The sequence below is a fragment of the Dendropsophus ebraccatus genome, chromosome 1 (assembly GCF_027789765.1).
Source record: "Dendropsophus ebraccatus isolate aDenEbr1 chromosome 1, aDenEbr1.pat, whole genome shotgun sequence".
NCBI classification, from domain to species: Eukaryota; Metazoa; Chordata; class Amphibia; order Anura; family Hylidae; genus Dendropsophus; species Dendropsophus ebraccatus.
The window spans coordinates 9,121,285-9,139,408 of record NC_091454.1 but is presented as its reverse complement, the minus strand read 5'-3'; the positions used below and the strand labels follow the sequence as shown (position 1 = coordinate 9,139,408).

The 18,124-nt window shown below is 42.3% G+C and overlaps 1 protein-coding gene across 1 annotated transcript; it reads left to right on the top strand.

The window, feature by feature from the left end:
• The first annotated feature begins 1,843 nt into the window (after positions 1-1,843).
• On the top strand, positions 1,844-15,940 carry LOC138788466 (prostaglandin-E(2) 9-reductase-like). Its single transcript, XM_069966347.1, has 9 exons — positions 1,844-1,930; positions 6,214-6,378; positions 8,443-8,559; positions 9,194-9,271; positions 10,062-10,184; positions 13,895-14,004; positions 14,910-15,075; positions 15,250-15,332; positions 15,584-15,940. The coding sequence occupies exons 1-9, from the start codon at positions 1,844-1,846 to the stop codon at positions 15,624-15,626; spliced, it is 972 nt and encodes a 323-aa protein (XP_069822448.1). The 3' UTR covers positions 15,627-15,940.
• The last annotated feature ends 2,184 nt before the right edge of the window (positions 15,941-18,124 follow it).

Below are 18,124 nucleotides of genomic sequence, written 5' to 3'. Positions count from 1 at the left end.
TGGTGGCTGTCAACGGGACCCGGGAGTTGCTGTTGGACTTGTGATGGTAAGTGCACATCATATGGGCAAAAAATAAAATAAATGAACTGTAGGAGTGAAACCATCAGGAAGTCATTTTGGCCAACATCTAGCTATTTCTATCTAACGCTACACTGGTCGGAAACCCAGATGGGGGCAAGGGTCGCCTTTCCTTAATTTAAACATATGAAACCTAACATGGCAGTGAAGGGAACATGGCAACATATCATACATATAACCAGGAGAAGAAAGAACATGTTGGAGCACAAGGATCCTGTCAACACTTTAGACACCTTAATAAAAAAGATAAAAATTATTGTTGAATATAGTTTTTACTTCAATACTTCACCAGCTTCTATAACGATAACGATAGAGAAGCCCCATAATATCACTGGGAATGGGATCAAATCGCCACCTTGTGGATATAAAAGGTATATAAGATACACACAGGCTGGAAAAAGAGAAATGAGGCCCTTACAGATTGTCTTCTTCTCATTTAAATCCTTCCCTTTTTCTTGCCTAAAAGTAGGAACAACAGTAAGGGTGCCTTCACACGTACCGTATCGCTGCGTTTTTATTGCTGCGTTTTTGGTGCGATTTTTACATGCGAGTTTCGATTTTCACATGAAAATCATGTGAAAGTTAAAACGCGCATGTAAAAAAACGCAGCAAAAATGCTGCGATAAAAACGCAGCATTAAAAACGCAGCGATACGGTACGTGTGAAGGCACCCTTAAGTAGAATCTGAAATAAATACAAAAAACACAGTCCTAGTCTCACGCTATGCCGCTCTGGCCTATAAGATCGAGCCTAATGGTGCCTATTAGTTCAGTTTCTGACTCATTCTGCCTGAATAAAACCCTCGGACTTGTGGTGAACTACAAGGGTCTGCAGAAGGTGGTTGGCTGGTGGTTGGTGCAGGTTGGCTAGGTGATAGTCACCAATATAGAAGCCCATCGGAGCTGTCCTTGGTCAGAAGCTGGAAAATGGACAGTGGGGCACTTCGGCAATTTGCAACTTCTTCAAACCCCTACATTACAAATATGTTAAATTGTAATCTACTTGCATTGTTTTCAGCCAGGTCAATTATATTGTGGTTTTTGTTTGTTTGTTTTTTTAATTATTTTAATTGTTCCACCTTAAAAAAAGAATTTTAAATAAAAGATATACAGGTCAAACGGTTTAATCCTAATACCTACAATGACCATCCCTACTATCCAGGTATTCCTTCAACTTCAATTCATATGAAATACAGTAGCACCCATCCCTTGGGCCAGCTCAGAGTACCCAATTATAATCTTCTAAGCTCTCTTACTCTACCTCTTCAACTACTTCATCTTACTCTGACCTGTTTCTCCATCTCTCCATTTTCTTCCTATACACCTCAGGGTTATCCTGGCCAATGTACTTGTTCAGTCGGTTCAGTGCCACAGAACGGCAGATGGATAACCAACAGGTCCCATTGACTGCAGTGGGATTCATCAGGTTTCCGTCTGGTGTCCTTTAATTTTGTAAGATTTGAGTCGACAAAAACTTAATAAAGTGAACGTCTGACGGAGCTCCCCGAAGAGAACCTGGAGGAAATGTGAAGCTGTTTTTAAAGGGGTTATATAGTAAGATAATATAAGGTCACTGAAACTCGAAGGAAAAGAAGATTCTTATTGTTATTCACAAGGAGAAAATGAATGTAAATCAAATTTACACAGAAACCCATAAACAGAATATATTCCTTATTCATGGGGGAGGGGGGGGGAGGGGGGGCATGTGACAAAACCGTATCAAGAAAGCTAACCGAGGACAAACACATCTCCGAGATACGAGAAAGATGGAGCTCTGTGCGGAGTCCTACATGATCATGAATGATGGGAACAAAATCCCTGTGATTGGATTTGGAACTTCTGCCCCAGAAGCAGTGAGTGACTATATATTATACTATATACTGTAATGTCTGCTTTATGTATCATCATTATAATTATTATTATTATTATTATACTGCATGTTTTATGTGTTTTTTCATTATTATTTTATATATAATCAATATTATTGACATATTCTTATCATTTAGAAATAAGGGAATCAAGAGTCTAAATTGTTTCCCAAATTTCTCAAATATTCTGAAAATTCAAAATTTTTCTGATATGTTTTAGACAAATCTCTCAAATGCTGAATGCTACTAGTACTATTACTACCACTACTATTACTACTACTATTACTACTACTATTACTACTACTATTACTGCTATTATTACTACTACTATTACTACTGCTATTATTACTACTACTATTACTACTACTGCTATTATTACTTCTATTATTACTACTACTATTACTACTACTGCTATTATTACTACTACTACTACCACCATTATTACTATTTTAACTACCACAACTACAACCTCTACTATTACTACCACCACTTCTATTACTACTACCACCACTTTGACTACCACTACTACTATCAATACTACCCAACTACTACTGCTGCTACTACTCTCACTACTACCACTAATACTTATACTACTTTTATGACCACTACTATTCTTACTACTGCTGCTGCTATTTTTGCTATTTCTATTACTACTACTCTTACTACTACTACTACTACTACTACTTTTGCTATTACTATTACTACTACTCTTACTACTGCTGCTGCTACTACTTTTGCTATTACTACTACTACTTTTACTTCTGCAACTACTCTTACTACTCCTACTCTTACTACTCCTACTCTTACTCTTACTACTGCTACTACAACTTTTACTATTACTACTACCACTACTACTACTTTTGCTACTACTAGTTTTACTTCTACAACTACTTTCGCTATTACTACTCTTACTACTCCTACTCTTACTGCTGTTACTGCTACTTTTGCTATTACTATTACCACACCTCCAAAGTGTCCCTCTTTCAGAGGGACAGTCCCTACTTTTGACCCACGTCCCTCTTTGCCCCTTACACGTCCCTCTTTTGGAGGGTCAGTCCCTACTTTTGACCCACATCCCTCTGTCCCTCTTTGCCCCTTACATGTCCCTCTTTCAGAGGGACAGTCCCTACTTTTGACCCACGTCCCTCTTTGCCCCTTACATGTCCCTCTTTTGGAGGGTCAGTCCCTACTTTTGACCCACATCCCTCTGTCCCTCTTTGCCCCTTACATGTCCCTCTTTTGGAGGGTCAGTCCTACTTTTGACCCACGTCCCTCTTTGCCCCTTACATGTCCCTCTTTAGGAGGGTCAGTCCCTACTTTTGACCCACATCCCTCTGTCCCTCTTTGCCCCTTACATGTCCCTCTTTTGGAGGGACAGTCCCTACTTTTGACCCACATCCCTCTGTCCCTCTTTGCCCCTTACATGTCCCTCTTTTGGAGGGTCAGTCCCTACTTTTGACCCACATCCCTCTGTCCCTCTTTGCCCCTTACTTGTCCCTCTTTTGGAAAGAGGAATTTGATTGGCATTAATAAACTTTTTATGTTGCTCTAGAAAGTGTCTGGTTTCCTTAACTTGCATTTTATTCTATCATGTGGTGCAAGTTGGATCCTAAAAATTGTTCTATTCAGTTGAATCATGTGATATTATGGCCACTGTCACACATCATTGCACACATGCAGATCATATGGCCCCATACACACATCTGTAGGTGTTACCGATCCATTTGGGGGAAATGATCCCTGCCAGAAAGAAAAGATGATGAAGCCCTATCTTCTGCCCTATCATCTCTTATCTTTCCCCTCTTCTATTGCACACTTTCCACTCAACCACAGCGCACCTTACTCGCTGATTAGGAAGTTAGTCCCTTGGGTGAAGGAGGAGTCTTAGGTGAGCTTTGGTGGAGAAAGGATGCAGCTCTGATAGCTCTCCACCGTGGTTCTACCTGGGCCTCTACACTCCAACATCTCGGCAGAGCACATTACTACTTGGGTTGAGACTCTTACGGCACACTCCTCTCTACTACAATACCTCAGCGCAACCTTATCAACTCTACTATATCCTACTCAGCACTTATCCTACAGATCTGGTGGTTTTATGATCGTGTATTTATTGCAACTGTATCAAGAGTATTTCAAGATTTGTTGTATTACCTGCTGCACATTAACAAGTAGTCAACGTTATCAACTGAGCCTGTGTCTATTCGCTACCAACTGCACAGCATGTACACCGCAACCTTGTTACATTTCCCCTTTCTGTGAGTGGCGGGTCCTACTATTCGGGAGGGTCATTACACCGCTCTGGACACCTGTGACTATATCACCTGTGACAACACTATCCCAAGTATCCTCCATATTCTTTCTCTATGTACCCAGTATCCTCCATAGTCTCTATGTACCCAGTATCCTCTATAGTCTCTATGTACCCAGTATCCTCCATAGTCTCTATGTACCCAGTATCCTCTATAGTCTCTATGTACCCAGTATCCTCCATAGTCTCTATGTACCCAGTATCCTCTATAGTCTCTATGTACCCAGTATCCTCCATAGTCTCTATGTACCCAGTATCCTCCATAGTCTCTATGTACCCAGTATCCTCCATAGTCTTTCTCTATGTACCCAGTATCATCCATAGTCTCTATGTACCCAGTATCCTCCATAGTCTCTATGTACCCAGTATCCTCCATAGTCTCTATGTACCCAGTATCCTCCATAGTCTCTATGTACCCAGTATCCTCCATAGTCTCTATGTACCCAGTATCCTCCATAGTCTCTATGTACCCAGTATCCTCCATAGTCTTTCTCTATGTACCTAGTATCCTCCATATTCTTTCTCTATGTACCCAGTATCCTCCATAGTCTTTCTCTATGTACCGAGTATCCTCCATAGTCTCTATGTACCCAGTATCATCCATAGTCTCTATGTACCCAGTATCCTCCATAGTCTCTATGTACCCAGTATCCTCCATAGTCTCTATGTACCCAGTATCCTCCATAGTCTCTATGTACCCAGTATCCTCCATAGTCTCTATGTACCCAGTATCATCCATAGTCTCTATGTACCCAGTATCATCCATAGTCTCTATGTACCCAGTATCCTCCATAGTCTCTATGTACCCAGTATCCTCCATATTCTTTCTCTATGTACCCAGTATCCTCCATAGTCTCTATGTACCCAGTATCCTCCATAGTCTCTATGTACCCAGTATCCTCCATAGTCTCTATGTACCCAGTATCCTCCATAGTCTCTATGTACCCAGTATCCTCCATAGTCTCTATGTACCCAGTATCCTCCATAGTCTCTATGTACCCAGTATCATCCATAGTCTCTATGTACCCAGTATCATCCATAGTCTCTATGTACCCAGTATCCTCCATAGTCTCTATGTACCCAGTATCCTCCATATTCTTTCTCTATGTACCCAGTATCCTCCATAGTCTCTATGTACCCAGTATCCTCCATAGTCTCTATGTACCCAGTATCCTCCATAGTCTCTATGTACCCAGTATCCTCCATAGTCTCTATGTACCCAGTATCCTCCATAGTCTTTCTCTATGTACCCAGTATCCTCCATATTCTTTCTCTATGTACCCAGTATCCTCCATAGTCTTTCTCTATGTACCGAGTATCCTCCATAGTCTCTATGTACCCAGTATCATCCATAGTCTCTATGTACCCAGTATCATCCATAGTCTCTATGTACCCAGTATCCTCCATAGTCTCTATGTACCCAGTATCCTCCATAGTCTCTATGTACCCAGTATCCTCCATAGTCTCTATGTACCCAGTATCCTCCATAGTCTCTATGTACCCAGTATCCTCCATAGTCTCTATGTACCCAGTATCCTCCATAGTCTCTATGTACCCAGTATCCTCCATAGTCTCTATGTACCCAGTATCCTCCATAGTCTCTATGTACCCAGTATCCTCCATAGTCTCTATGTACCCAGTATCCTCCATAGTCTCTATGTACCCAGTATCCTCCATAGTCTCTATGTACTCAGTATCCTCCATAGTCTTTCTCTATGTACCCAGTATCCTCCATAGTCTCTATGTACCCAGTATCCTCCATAGTCTCTATGTACCCAGTATCCTCCATAGTCTTTCTCTATGTACCCAGTATCCTCCATAGTCTCTATGTACCCAGTATCCTCCATATTCTTTCTCTATGTACCCAGTATCCTCCATAGTCTTTCTCCATGTACCCAGTATCCTCCATATTCTTTCTCTATGTACCAAGTAACATCCATAGTCTTTCTAAATTGATTAGCCTAAAAGTGTGTCCGAGGAGGCGACCAAGGTGGCTATAGAGCTCGGTTATCGGCACATTGACTGCGCCTATGTTTATGGCAATGAAGCAGATGTCGGTCGCGCCATGCGAGAGAAAATCGCCGATGGGACAGTGAGAAGAGAAGATTTGTTTTACACTGGGAAGGTAATAATATATATATCTATCTAATCGTCTGATCACCGGTATTCTGGGCCGCCAATAGTGCACCTATTCTTAAAGGTGTTATCCGGGTAACAAAAAAAATATTCTAAATAATCCCCCTTCCCAATACCACCCTATGTCTAATATACATATATAGCCTATCTTGCACCCTTTTCAATTTTTTTCTCATTCTTATCCGCTCTGGATGTCAAAAAATCCTCTACTCTGGGTCCACTCTGACCACGCTTAGCTCCTTGTTCCCCCCTCCCTTTGTAGTCACAGGAAATGTGATCTCCTCTGTTGGGGCAGGGTTAGTTATCTATTGACTTGGTATCCCGACCCCCAGGATACATAATCTGCATCATCTCCATGCACCTGTGCCGCTTCCATAGACTTACATGTGTCCATGAGCCTAGGTTTCTGTAATATGAAACAGTATAGTTCTATCTCTGCTTGCTGTCAGTGATTGCAGGCATATGTACCTGTCTTTGTGTCACAGCTCTGTATATTGCAACTGTTATAGATGTTCTTAGAGTCTGGATAGAACTAGAATGTTTTCATTCACAGTCAGCAAGCAGAGATCTAAACCTACACTACACCTCCTACTCCCATGCCAGTTATGCAGCACATAGGTAAACCATGCGCATGCCAGCTCTGCTACACCATGCGCGTGTCAGCTCTGCTACATCATCAGCTAGTGTGGAATACATATTGGGATGATGCAAAATCAGTGAATAAAACAGTCCTGTGTTTACTGTGCAATAGTAATGGCAGCAGTGGGCAGGTAAAAAAATTAGGGGGTGACTACGCAAATGGACCAGTCAGGGAGATGCATGATGGGAAATGTGGTTTCCTGGCCAGTGCCATCTTGGATATAGATCTGCTTTTAGAAAAATGGCAGCAGCTAGAAAGACAGCAGACGGCTCAAAATACTCAGGAGGACTTGGTGAATAGCATTACATTTTTTCGCTCTTAGGTGTATAGCCTCCTAATATATCTTTATATAGGTCAGTGCTCCATTTTCTGATCCATAGCCGCTAACCTATCATACAGACATAGAATTCGGTATTATTGATGTGCACGGGTTAACATTGCCCTTGATTACCACTACTGGTGGATTATATGGGTTAAGGATGTGAGGAAGTTTGGTCACATGACCCTTTACTCAGACAGCTTCCAGTATAGGGATTACACAGTAAACAGTTGCAGTGCATATAGTTTCCAGGACAGGCATGGCTATAGTAATAAAAGTAGACATAAGGGAGAAGCAGACAGCCTGTTCTGGGACACTGCATGTGTCCCAGATTCGACCTTTGTTGCCAAAGGAGAAGTTCGGCCAAAAGTATTTTTTTAATATATTACTTATGGAAAGTTACATACATTTCTAATGTACAATAATTATGGGAAATGCACATATACTACTAGATCATGGAGTGTTAGAATTCTGTCCAAAACCGTTACGTCACAAATCAGTTGTAATTCCTAAGGAGTGTCCAGCAGGGGGCACACTATATATAGAAGTCAATGGTACTCATTGACTTCAAAAAATGGTGCGCCCCCTTATGGACACTCTATAGGAATTACAACTGATTTGTGACCTCACTGCAGAGCTCACCTCCGCCCCAGCCTCCTGCCAACTCATTTACTGATGTCACCTCTGGCAGCTCGAGTGACATCAGGAAACGAGTCAGCAGGAGGCTGAGGCGGAAGTGAGCTCTGCAGTGAGGTCACAAATCAGTTGTAATTCCTATCGAGTATCCAGCAGGGGGCGCACTATATATATATAGAAGTCAATGGTACTCATTGACTTCTATATTTAGTGCGCCCCCTGCTGAACACTCCCTAGGAATTACAACTGATTCGTGACGTCATGGTTTTGGACAGAATTCTAACACTCCATGATCTACTTAATTAAGGGAAATAGCCGTATATGTGCATTTCCCATAATTAATGTACATTAGAAATTTGTCAAACTTTCCATAAGTAATAACATATTAAAAATCACTTTTGGTCGGTCTTCTCCTTTAAAGAAATATACAAATGACAATTCTCATGCCTTTCCCCCAGCTCTGGGCCACCTTCCACACTCCTGATCTTGTCCGACCGGCCCTGGAATATTCTCTGATGAGTCTACAGCTGGAATACATGGACCTGTTCATCATTCATTCTCCTGTGGCATTCAAGGTTATTGAAGAATGTGAAATATAATAAATTATAATGTTTTTGTACAAACAAGACCAGTTTAAAATAGTATATAATCCCTTAAGGGGGTTATCCCGACACTAAACGGGTACTTCTTTTTGCTTTTAAGGCTACTTAAGTTACTTCTAATATAAAAATCTCCAATCTTCCAGTACTTATCAGCTGCTGTATGTCCTGCAGAAAGGGTGTATTCCCTCCAGTCTGACACAGTGCTCTCTGCTGCCACCTCTGTCCATGTCAGGAACTGTCCAGATGAGGAGAGGTTTTTCTATGGGGATTTGCTGCTGCTCTGGACAGAGGTGGCAGCAGAGAGCACTGTGTCAGACTGGAGAGAATACACTGCTTCCTGCAGGACATACAGCAGCTGATAAGTACTGGAAGACTGGAGATTTTGTAATTTGTAAATTATTTGATGGCACCAGTTGATTTGAAATTTATTTTGTACTCCGGAGTATCCCTTTGAAGGCAATCCCCTTTTGAAGTTCCATAAAGAAGCCGTTCCTAGACCTGTGCATGTAATAGGCCATCAGTCACTGATCGTTGGGGTGTAGACATTAATTTCATTGAAGTGAATTGTCGTTCAGAATAATCTCCGCTTTCTTTATGTTCATTACAGCCCGGGGATGATATAGTTCCTAGGGATGAAAATGGACAAGTAATTTTTCACGATACAGATTTACGAGACACCTGGGAGGTGAGTACCTGGTTTTTTGTTTTTTTTTCGGTTTCTTTGTCTCATTCTTTTTTCTTTCATGGTGTAATACTCATGATCGATCAGGATCTAAACACACTATGAGATATCAAATGTTTTTTAACTGACAGATACGCTTTAAAGGGATTCTCCAGAGAAAACATTTTATTTTTCATATCAACTGGTTTCAGCCAGTTATATAGATTTGTAATTTACTGCTATATAAAAAATCTCCAGCCTTCTAGTACTTATCAGCTGCTGTATATCCTGCAGGAAGTGGTGTATTCTCCCCAGTCTGACACAGTGCTCTCTGCTGCCACCTCTGTCCATGTCAGGAACTATCCTGAGCAGCAGCAAATCCCCATAGAAAACCTCTCCTGCTCTGGACAGTTCCTGACATGGACAGAGGCGGCAGCAGAGAGCACTGTGTCAGAATGCAAAGAAGTGATGTATTCTTTCCAGTCTGACACAGTGCTCTCTGCTGCCACCTCTGTCCATGTCAGGAACTGTCCAGAGCAGGAGAGGTTTTCTATGGGGATTTGCTGCTGCTCTAGACAGTTCCTGACATGGACAGAGGTGGCAGCAGAGAGCACTGTGTCAGACTGGAAAGAATACACCACTTCCTGCAGGACATACAGCAGCTGATAAGTACTGGAAGACTGGAGATTTTTAAGTAGAAGTAATTTAAGAATCTGTGGTGGTGCTGCTGCAGGAAAACCAAATACTAGCTGCCAGTTTACCCCACAGATTACAGCTGATGGCTGGAGATAATCTTTTTGTGTCCTGTTTTCAGGCCTTGGAGAAGTGTAAGGACGCCGGACTGGTGAAGTCGATCGGAGTTTCCAACTTTAATCGTAGACAAATCGAGTACATCCTTAACAAGCCGGGACTGAAATACAAGCCGGTGTGCAACCAGGTATATAGGATAGTACGGACACTTCGATAGGTTTAATTTAAAGGGAATCAGTAAGCTCCCGGGCCCTACCTGAGGTGCTGACAGTGTGCTGTAGCTGGCAGTCCCCTAGTAAGCATGGTGCTTTTGGTAATTAGTCCGTGCAGCGGATTATGTACAATCTCACGTCTTCTACTGTAATGAAGTGTCAAAGAGGAGTTGTTTGTGCCGCACTCTGGCACTCCTCACCCCTCCTTCCTCCTCTTCATGAATAATCCATGCTGCCAAGCCTCCTGCTTGCTCAGCTGTCAGCCAGTGTCTCTGATTGCAGATCAGTCCTCTGTAGGCAGGTTATGTCTGAAAGAAACACTCAAATATAGTTAAATCTTTGACCCCCATATGTGTTGGCGCTGTGGTCTAGGGGTAACTCACCGGTCTAGAGACCTGCTAGCAGTTCATCCTTTGGTTAAAATCCCCTGATGGAAATGAGATATACAGTGTTTTTTTTTACATTATTGTATCATTTTTAAAGCTATGTTCTCACGCAGTATTTTTGCTCAGTATTTTTCAACCAAAATCAGAAGTGGATTGAAAACACAGAAAGGTTATGTTCACACTGTTAAAAGGCTATGTTCACACACTGTTCACAACGGCCGTTGTTTCAAAATAACAGCAATTATTAGCCATTAAATAGTGGCCATGCACTCAATTTCAACAAGGATTTGAGCCAAGGAATGAACAGTTGGTCTCTAGACAGGTGAGTTACCCCTAGACCACAGCCCCAACATGTTTGGTTTCAGAGATTCAACTATACCTGAGTTTCTTTCAGACATAACCTGCCTACAGAGAACTGATCTGCAATCAGAGACACTGGCTGACAGCTGAGTGAGTATTGATTACTTCATTACAATAGACCTGAGATTGTGCATAATCCACTGCACAAATTACCAAAGGGCACCATGCTCACTAGGGGACTGCCAACTACAGCACACTGTCAGCACCTTATGTAGGGCTCGGGTGCTGACAGATTCCCTTTAAGTATACACTCACCGGCCACTTTATTAGGTACACCTGTCAAACTGCACGTTACCACTTAATTTCTAATCAGCCAATCACATGGCGGCAACTCAGTGCATTTAGGCATGTAGACATGGTCAAGACAATCTCCTGCAGTTCAAACCGAGCATCAGTATGGGGAAGAAAGGTGATTTGAGGCCTTTGAACGTGGCATGGTTGTTGGTGCTAGAAGGGCTGGTCTGAGTATTTCAGAAACTGCTGATCTACTGGGATTTTCACGCACAACCATCTCTAGGGTTTACAGAGAATGGTCCGAAAAAGAAAAAACATCCAGTGAGCGGCAGTTCTGTGGGCGGAAATGCCTTGTTGATGCCAGAGGTCAGAGGAGAATGGGCAGACTGGTTCCAGCTGATAGAAAGGCAACAGTGACTCAAATAGCCAACCGTTACAACCAAGGTAGGCAGAAGAGCATCTCTGAACGCACAGTACGGCCAACTTTGAGGCAGATGGGCTACAGCAGCAGAAGACCACACCGGGTGCCACTCCGCTCAGCTAAGAACAGGAAACTGAGGCTACAATTTGCACAAGCTCATCGAAATTGGACAGTAGAAGATTGGAAAAACGTTGCCTGGTCTGATGAGTCTCGATTTCTGCTGCGACATTCGGATGGTAGGGTCAGAATTTGGCGTCAACAACATGAAAGCATGGATCCATCCTGCCTTGTATCAACGGTTCAGGCTGGTGGTGGTGGTGTCATGGTGTGGGGAATATTTTCTTGGCCCTCTTTGGGCCCCTTGGTACCAATTGAGCATGGTTACAACGCCACAGCCTACCTGAGTATTGTTGCTGACCATGTCCATCCCTTTATGACCACAATGTACCCAACATCTGATGGCTACTTTCAGCAGGATAATGCGCCAGGTCATAAAGCTAGAATCATCTCAGACTGGTTTCTTGAACATGACAATGAGTTCACTGTACTCCAATGGCCTCCACAGTCACCAGATCTCAATCCAATAGAGCATCTTTGGGATGTGGTGGAACGGGAGATTGGCATCATGGATGTGCAGCCGACAAATCTGCGGCAACTGTGTGATGTCATCATGTCAGTATGGACCAAAATCTCTGAGGAAGCTTCCAGCACCTTGTTGTATCTATGCCACCAAGAATTGGGGCAGTTCTGAAGGCAAAAGGGGGTCCAACCCGTTACTAGCATGGTGTACCTAATAAAGTGGCCGCTGAGTGTAAATCTCTCTTTAAAAAATGTGAAAACAAGAAATTAGAAGTTGATGCCACCTAAATTTCTTAGTAGCGCTGCCTCACCATTGAAAGCTTTTGACTATATCCATGGTTATTCTGTCCCAGCTACACGTTGCCCTTGTGGCGTATGTGCATTGTGACATACAGGTAAACCACCTATTCTTCTAGGACTGAGACTGTATGATGAAGCCCAGCGAAATTTTTTATTAAAGTATTGTATTGCCCCCCAAAAGTTATACAAATCCCCAATATACACTTATTACAGGAAATGCACATAAAGTCCTTTTTTCCTTGCACTTACTACTGCATCAAGGCTTCACTTCCTGGATAACATGGTGATGTCACTTCCTGGATAACATGGTGATGTCACTTCCTGGATAACATGGTGATGTCACTTCCTGGATAACATGGTGATGTCACTTCCTGGATAACATGGTGATGTCACTTCCTGGATAACATGGTGATGTCACTTCATTGAATAACATGATGATGTCACTTCCTGGATAACATGGTGATGTCACTTCCTGGATAACATGGTGATGTCACTTCCTGGATAACATGGTGATGTCACGACCCGACTCCCAGAGCTGTGCAGGCTGTGGCTGCTGGAGAGGATGATGGCAGGGGGACACTGAGGGACACAGGGCACTGAAGGGACACTGAACATCCCTCTGCCATCACCTCTCCAGCAGCCACAGCCTGCACAGCGCTGGGAGTCGGGTCGTGACATCACTATGTTATCCAGGAAGTTACATCACCATGTTATCCAGGAAGTGACATCACCATGCTATCCAGGAAGTGACATCACCATGTTATCCAGGAAGTGAAGCCTTGATGCAGTAGGAAGTGAAGGGGAAAAAAGCACTTTCTTAGAATTTCCCGTAATAAGTGTATATTGGTAATTTGTATAACTTTTGAGGGCAATACAATACTTTAATATAAATTTTTGCTGGACTTCTCCTTTAACACTTTTTTGAAACATAGGAAATGGTGAAACTGTGAAATAACCGAGAAAAAACACGAAGAAACATTTGCTTCTATACAAGAAACACGATACAGTAAAATCACAAAATGGCTGAAACCTGACCTACATGTATATAACATGAGGGGAGCCGGTCTGTGGTAGAACTACATAGAGGTGAAGCTGGCTGCTCCTGAACATGGAAGTCTGTGAGGATATAGTACAGATAGTACAGGCGACTCCCTGAGCTTACCAGCAATGCTGCCACATGGGAGGATAAAGAAGTCAGGCTCTGTACCTCAGCTGTGTGAGGTAATGGGGTTCTTTATCCCAGAATGCATCACTGCTACTGAGGAGGGATGGTAACTGTAGAGGGACAAAATGCATAAAGGCAAAGTCCGCCACTAGATGGAGTCTGTACAGTACACATCAGATGCTGGAGGCATGGCAATGGTTGTAGTTTAAGTATTAACTAGGAATATTCTGCCCCCTACAGGTAGAATGCCATGTTTATCTAAATCAAAGGAAACTCTTAGACTTCTGCAAATCCCAAGGTATCATTCTCATAGGATACTGCGTGCTGGGGTCAAGCCGGAATAAAAAATGGTAACTAACATTGTCTACAGCTGGTGGTCTTCACGTTATGACGAACACATGTGATAAAAGCTTCTGCATCTGCTTCCCTCTAGGGTTTTTTTTTTCCCCAAAGATAAAAAAATGACGTCACCTTTTAAACTACCTAAACATTAAACATATCCCCGTTTTGTGTATACAGCTCCTGTGCAGAACTACATGTCCCAATGGTTATAAATGATAAATTGTGTAGCCCTACAAAGAGTAGTAGAGAACTGCAGAGGGTTCAGGACCTATAACCAATGGGGACACATAGGGCTGTACACACAAAATAGTTGAAAACCCCTGTTGAAAACAATTTGTATTATTTGTTATTTAGCAGATACTGGATTGATAAATTGATAAAGATGGAAAGTGCACAGGTCAGAAGTAAAAAAGGTCAAAACGTTTATGAAAGAAAGTAATTGTTCCCTTAAAGGGGTCACAACGACATGAAAATTATATTTAATCTGTTGTCATCAAGTTATAGAGAAGGAAGAGCTGAGCAGATTGATATATATGTTTGTTGGAAAACATTTTGTATAACTTGTTTGAAATGTCACTCAATGATAGGACCTCCCACTTGACTCCTGAGCATAGAAAGGTCAGAGATTTCAATGAATTAATGACAAGTTATACTGAATCTTTTCCCACAAAGTTATATATCAATCTGCTCAGCTCCTCCTGCTTTATAACATGATAGTGATAGATTAGATAGCATTTTCATGGTGACAGGTTACCTTTAAATATTTTTCTATTTCACAGCTACAGCATAGTTGAAAGCTCAATCCAGTAAACCTAGTTTAATCCAGCATAAAATTTCTAATTCCTAATTTCTAGAATTTTCTAATTATGGGAAATTATTATATACTTATGTTTTTCACCTTGTACTTTCGTAGGGTTGATCAAAGTTCTCCGGTCCTTCTTGAAGATCCTGTTTTGGTCGCCATCGCCAAAAAACACAATAAAACCCCGGCTCAGGTGGCCATAAGATATGTTCTACAGCTTGGAGTTGTTGTCCTGGCCAAAAGCTTCAACCCCGAGAGGATGAAAGAAAATTTACAGGTTTGAATGGGAAACAATAAAAATAAAAATTGTGACGTCCCCCTTTCTTCTTGTTAAATAAAAGCCCCTGATGATTGCGATCCCTCCCCTACACAAGAAACATGTTGGGCTTAGGGCTAGTGCACACTAAGGAAAATTACCTATAAGGAGTCTTTTTTTCTTCATGTTTCACAGGTCTTTGATTTTACCTTACCTTCCCAAGACATGCAGGCGTTTGATGTTCTTAACAGAAATTATCGCTATCTTCCATTTACACGGTGAGTCCGATTAAGATTCCCTGCTCTGTTGTTTGGTCGTTGATCTCACAGCTGCTATAGGAGGTGTCATGCGGCTTTGGGAAAATCTCATACAACAAATCTGCCCAAATTGGCAGCGATCATGGAATTTTGCCATTTGGGCAAAAATTTTGCCAAAATTGTTGACAACTATTTCTTAGTATTTATTAGATGTGGAGGTGTGAACATGACCTGGCATGATTTTTTTTCTTTTCTACAATGTTTTCTTTCAGCGGCAAGGATCACCCCGGGTATCCTTTCGCTGATGAATACTGAAGAGGACGGCTTAACTCCACGGCTTCATCTACTTAGCTTCTGTGATCAATTCTTCCTATATACTACAGCTTTATATAGATCAGCCCTCTGTTTTTTTCTGATATTGAGACCTAATCCTGTAGCTAATACCAGGGGGAGTGTACTGCATATAGGTTCACTGGGAGCTTTTTACATGTGTATGCCCTCTAGTGGCAGTCAAAACCTTTTAAAAAATACTTTCAATTCTAACACCTAAAACATTTTTAATCTACGGAGTTGTGTGAGGACTACATCCATAGTCAGATAGTCAAGTTTATCACTTTTTTTTCATCTAACCTAAGGAGAAATATGGGTTAAAATTACACATTGACCCCCCCCCCCCCCCAATACCGAGCGCTTACACACTGAAAAAGTTAAAAAAAAAAAAAATTCTTTTAACCCCTTCTTTACCCATGATGTACACTTACCGCATGGGTCAGGTGAGGAAGTATGACATGGGGTATCTACACATAGCACCCTTTAGTAACACCCAACATTGAGGATCTCTCTGATGCCGATCACAGTATCGTAGTAGTTGTTGGTCCATTGGCATAATTGTTGGCCAATTGGCGTCATTGGTGGTCCATTGGCATCATTGGTGGTCCATTGGCATCATTGACGATCCATTGGCGTCATTGCGGTCCATTGGCGTCATTGGTGGTCCATTGGCATCATTGGCTGTCCATTGGCGGTCCCTTGGCGTCATTGGTGGTCCATTGGCATCATTGGTGGTCCCTTGGCATCATTGGCGGTGCATTGGTGTCATCCAGTGGCCCAAACACCACCAGTGCAATGTAATTGAGTGATCAAAAAGTAAAATAAAGCTTTACATGTTCCAATTACGCTTTACTACATGTGAGTAAATGTGTATGCAGGGAGCTCCCTCTAGTGGCAGCTGCAGGCAACCAAGTTCTGTCAGGCAACACTATGTCTGTGTGTAGGAAAGGAGTGGATTTGATCACTATTCTCTGTGGAATTTCAAAATAAAGATTTATTCCATTTACGCTTCAGTTTTTTATTTTCATTTATCAAGCATTTATTTCACATTTTTCATTTCTGCTTCATGCTGCCTGTGCCAGTCCTGCAAAAAGTGCCAGCTAGTGCCAGCTAGTGCAAAAAATACTTGGCAATTACTTCTTTAAGAGTAACTCAAAGGTAGACTTGAGCAGACAATGAGAGCGAGTGAAGACTTGTGTTGAGAGTAGTGTAGGGGCCAGGTAGGAGACCTTGTCTAATTTATGCAGTACTCTGGCGGGATTTGTGAAGAAATACTTGACTTGTAGGATGGCTTCTCATGCTCCCATTTAGATATATCTGATTTCTGACCGCCTTCTGCCTACACCGTATCGGTGACCGCCCTCCAAGGTAATACAAGTCCTAGGCCTTTGTCTCTCCCCAAGTGTATGAGCATGTATCAGTAAGGTGCCTTGGCTCTTAGCTTCTTTGCCTTACTGGGGATCAGTCCCTCTGCCTTTCCTTTAGGGGATGACTGTCCTGACTGAAGAAATCTGCGGCGTAGACAAGGCTGTTCTTATTATCCTGTCTCCCCACTTCTTGGGTTTACAATTGCTAGTTACTTGCTTGTAGCATACAAAAAGAGGTGTAGTCCGTGTCCCAGGCTCTGGCCTATGCCAGGCCTCTTCAATCACTGCAGCAGGAACCTGTCAGCTTGTGTCCTATCAACTCTCCAGAGAACCTAGACTAATGCCCCTAAGTTATAATCTGGTTGGGGAGCAGTGACATCATGCACATACTGCAGAGACCTAATTGGGTTCAGGGAAAATGGTAACATCGTTATAACCTTGTGCTAGGGAAGGTCAGGAGGAGTTCCAAGATCAAAATTTAGCCATGTAATAACTATTATATGCAAACTAATATATTTGCACCACAATGACAAATTACTTATTGTGCCCCTTGGTAAAATACAGTAGCAGTACTACACGAGGTCTGCAGACTACAGAAGTGATTACAGTACAGTTACATCCAGTCATTCCTTTTTTCCTTGTTTCTCTATTGGCCTGGATAACAATGATGACTTCTCCCAGTGGTGATGTCTCTCCTTTGTGCGTTGGGATGACCTTTGCTTGTCTTTGAATGTCTCCACCAGGATGTTTTTGGAGTCCAGTTGGTACAGCTGAGCCACTGAGTGGAAATTGGGTAGAAAAACTGGAGCATCACTGAGATTCTCTAGTCGAACAGGAACTCGGCCGTTGGAGATAATGACAAGGCTGCACGCAGCTTTCACTAGGGGGTGTCCATCCACTTCAACAGGGTGCATATACGCCTCGAAGTCTTCATTCCCTGGTCATGCTCGGCACCAGATCACTATCTCAGTGTTGGCTGGTAAGGTCACCGGATGGGTATTTGTAATTTGTATTTGTTGGAAAACTTCTACTGAGCTTCTGGATAGCCTGCTGCACTGCTCGCTTAGCAGAGGAAAGAAGAGGAAAAAAAGAGAGGCATGCAGAGCATCTAAAACA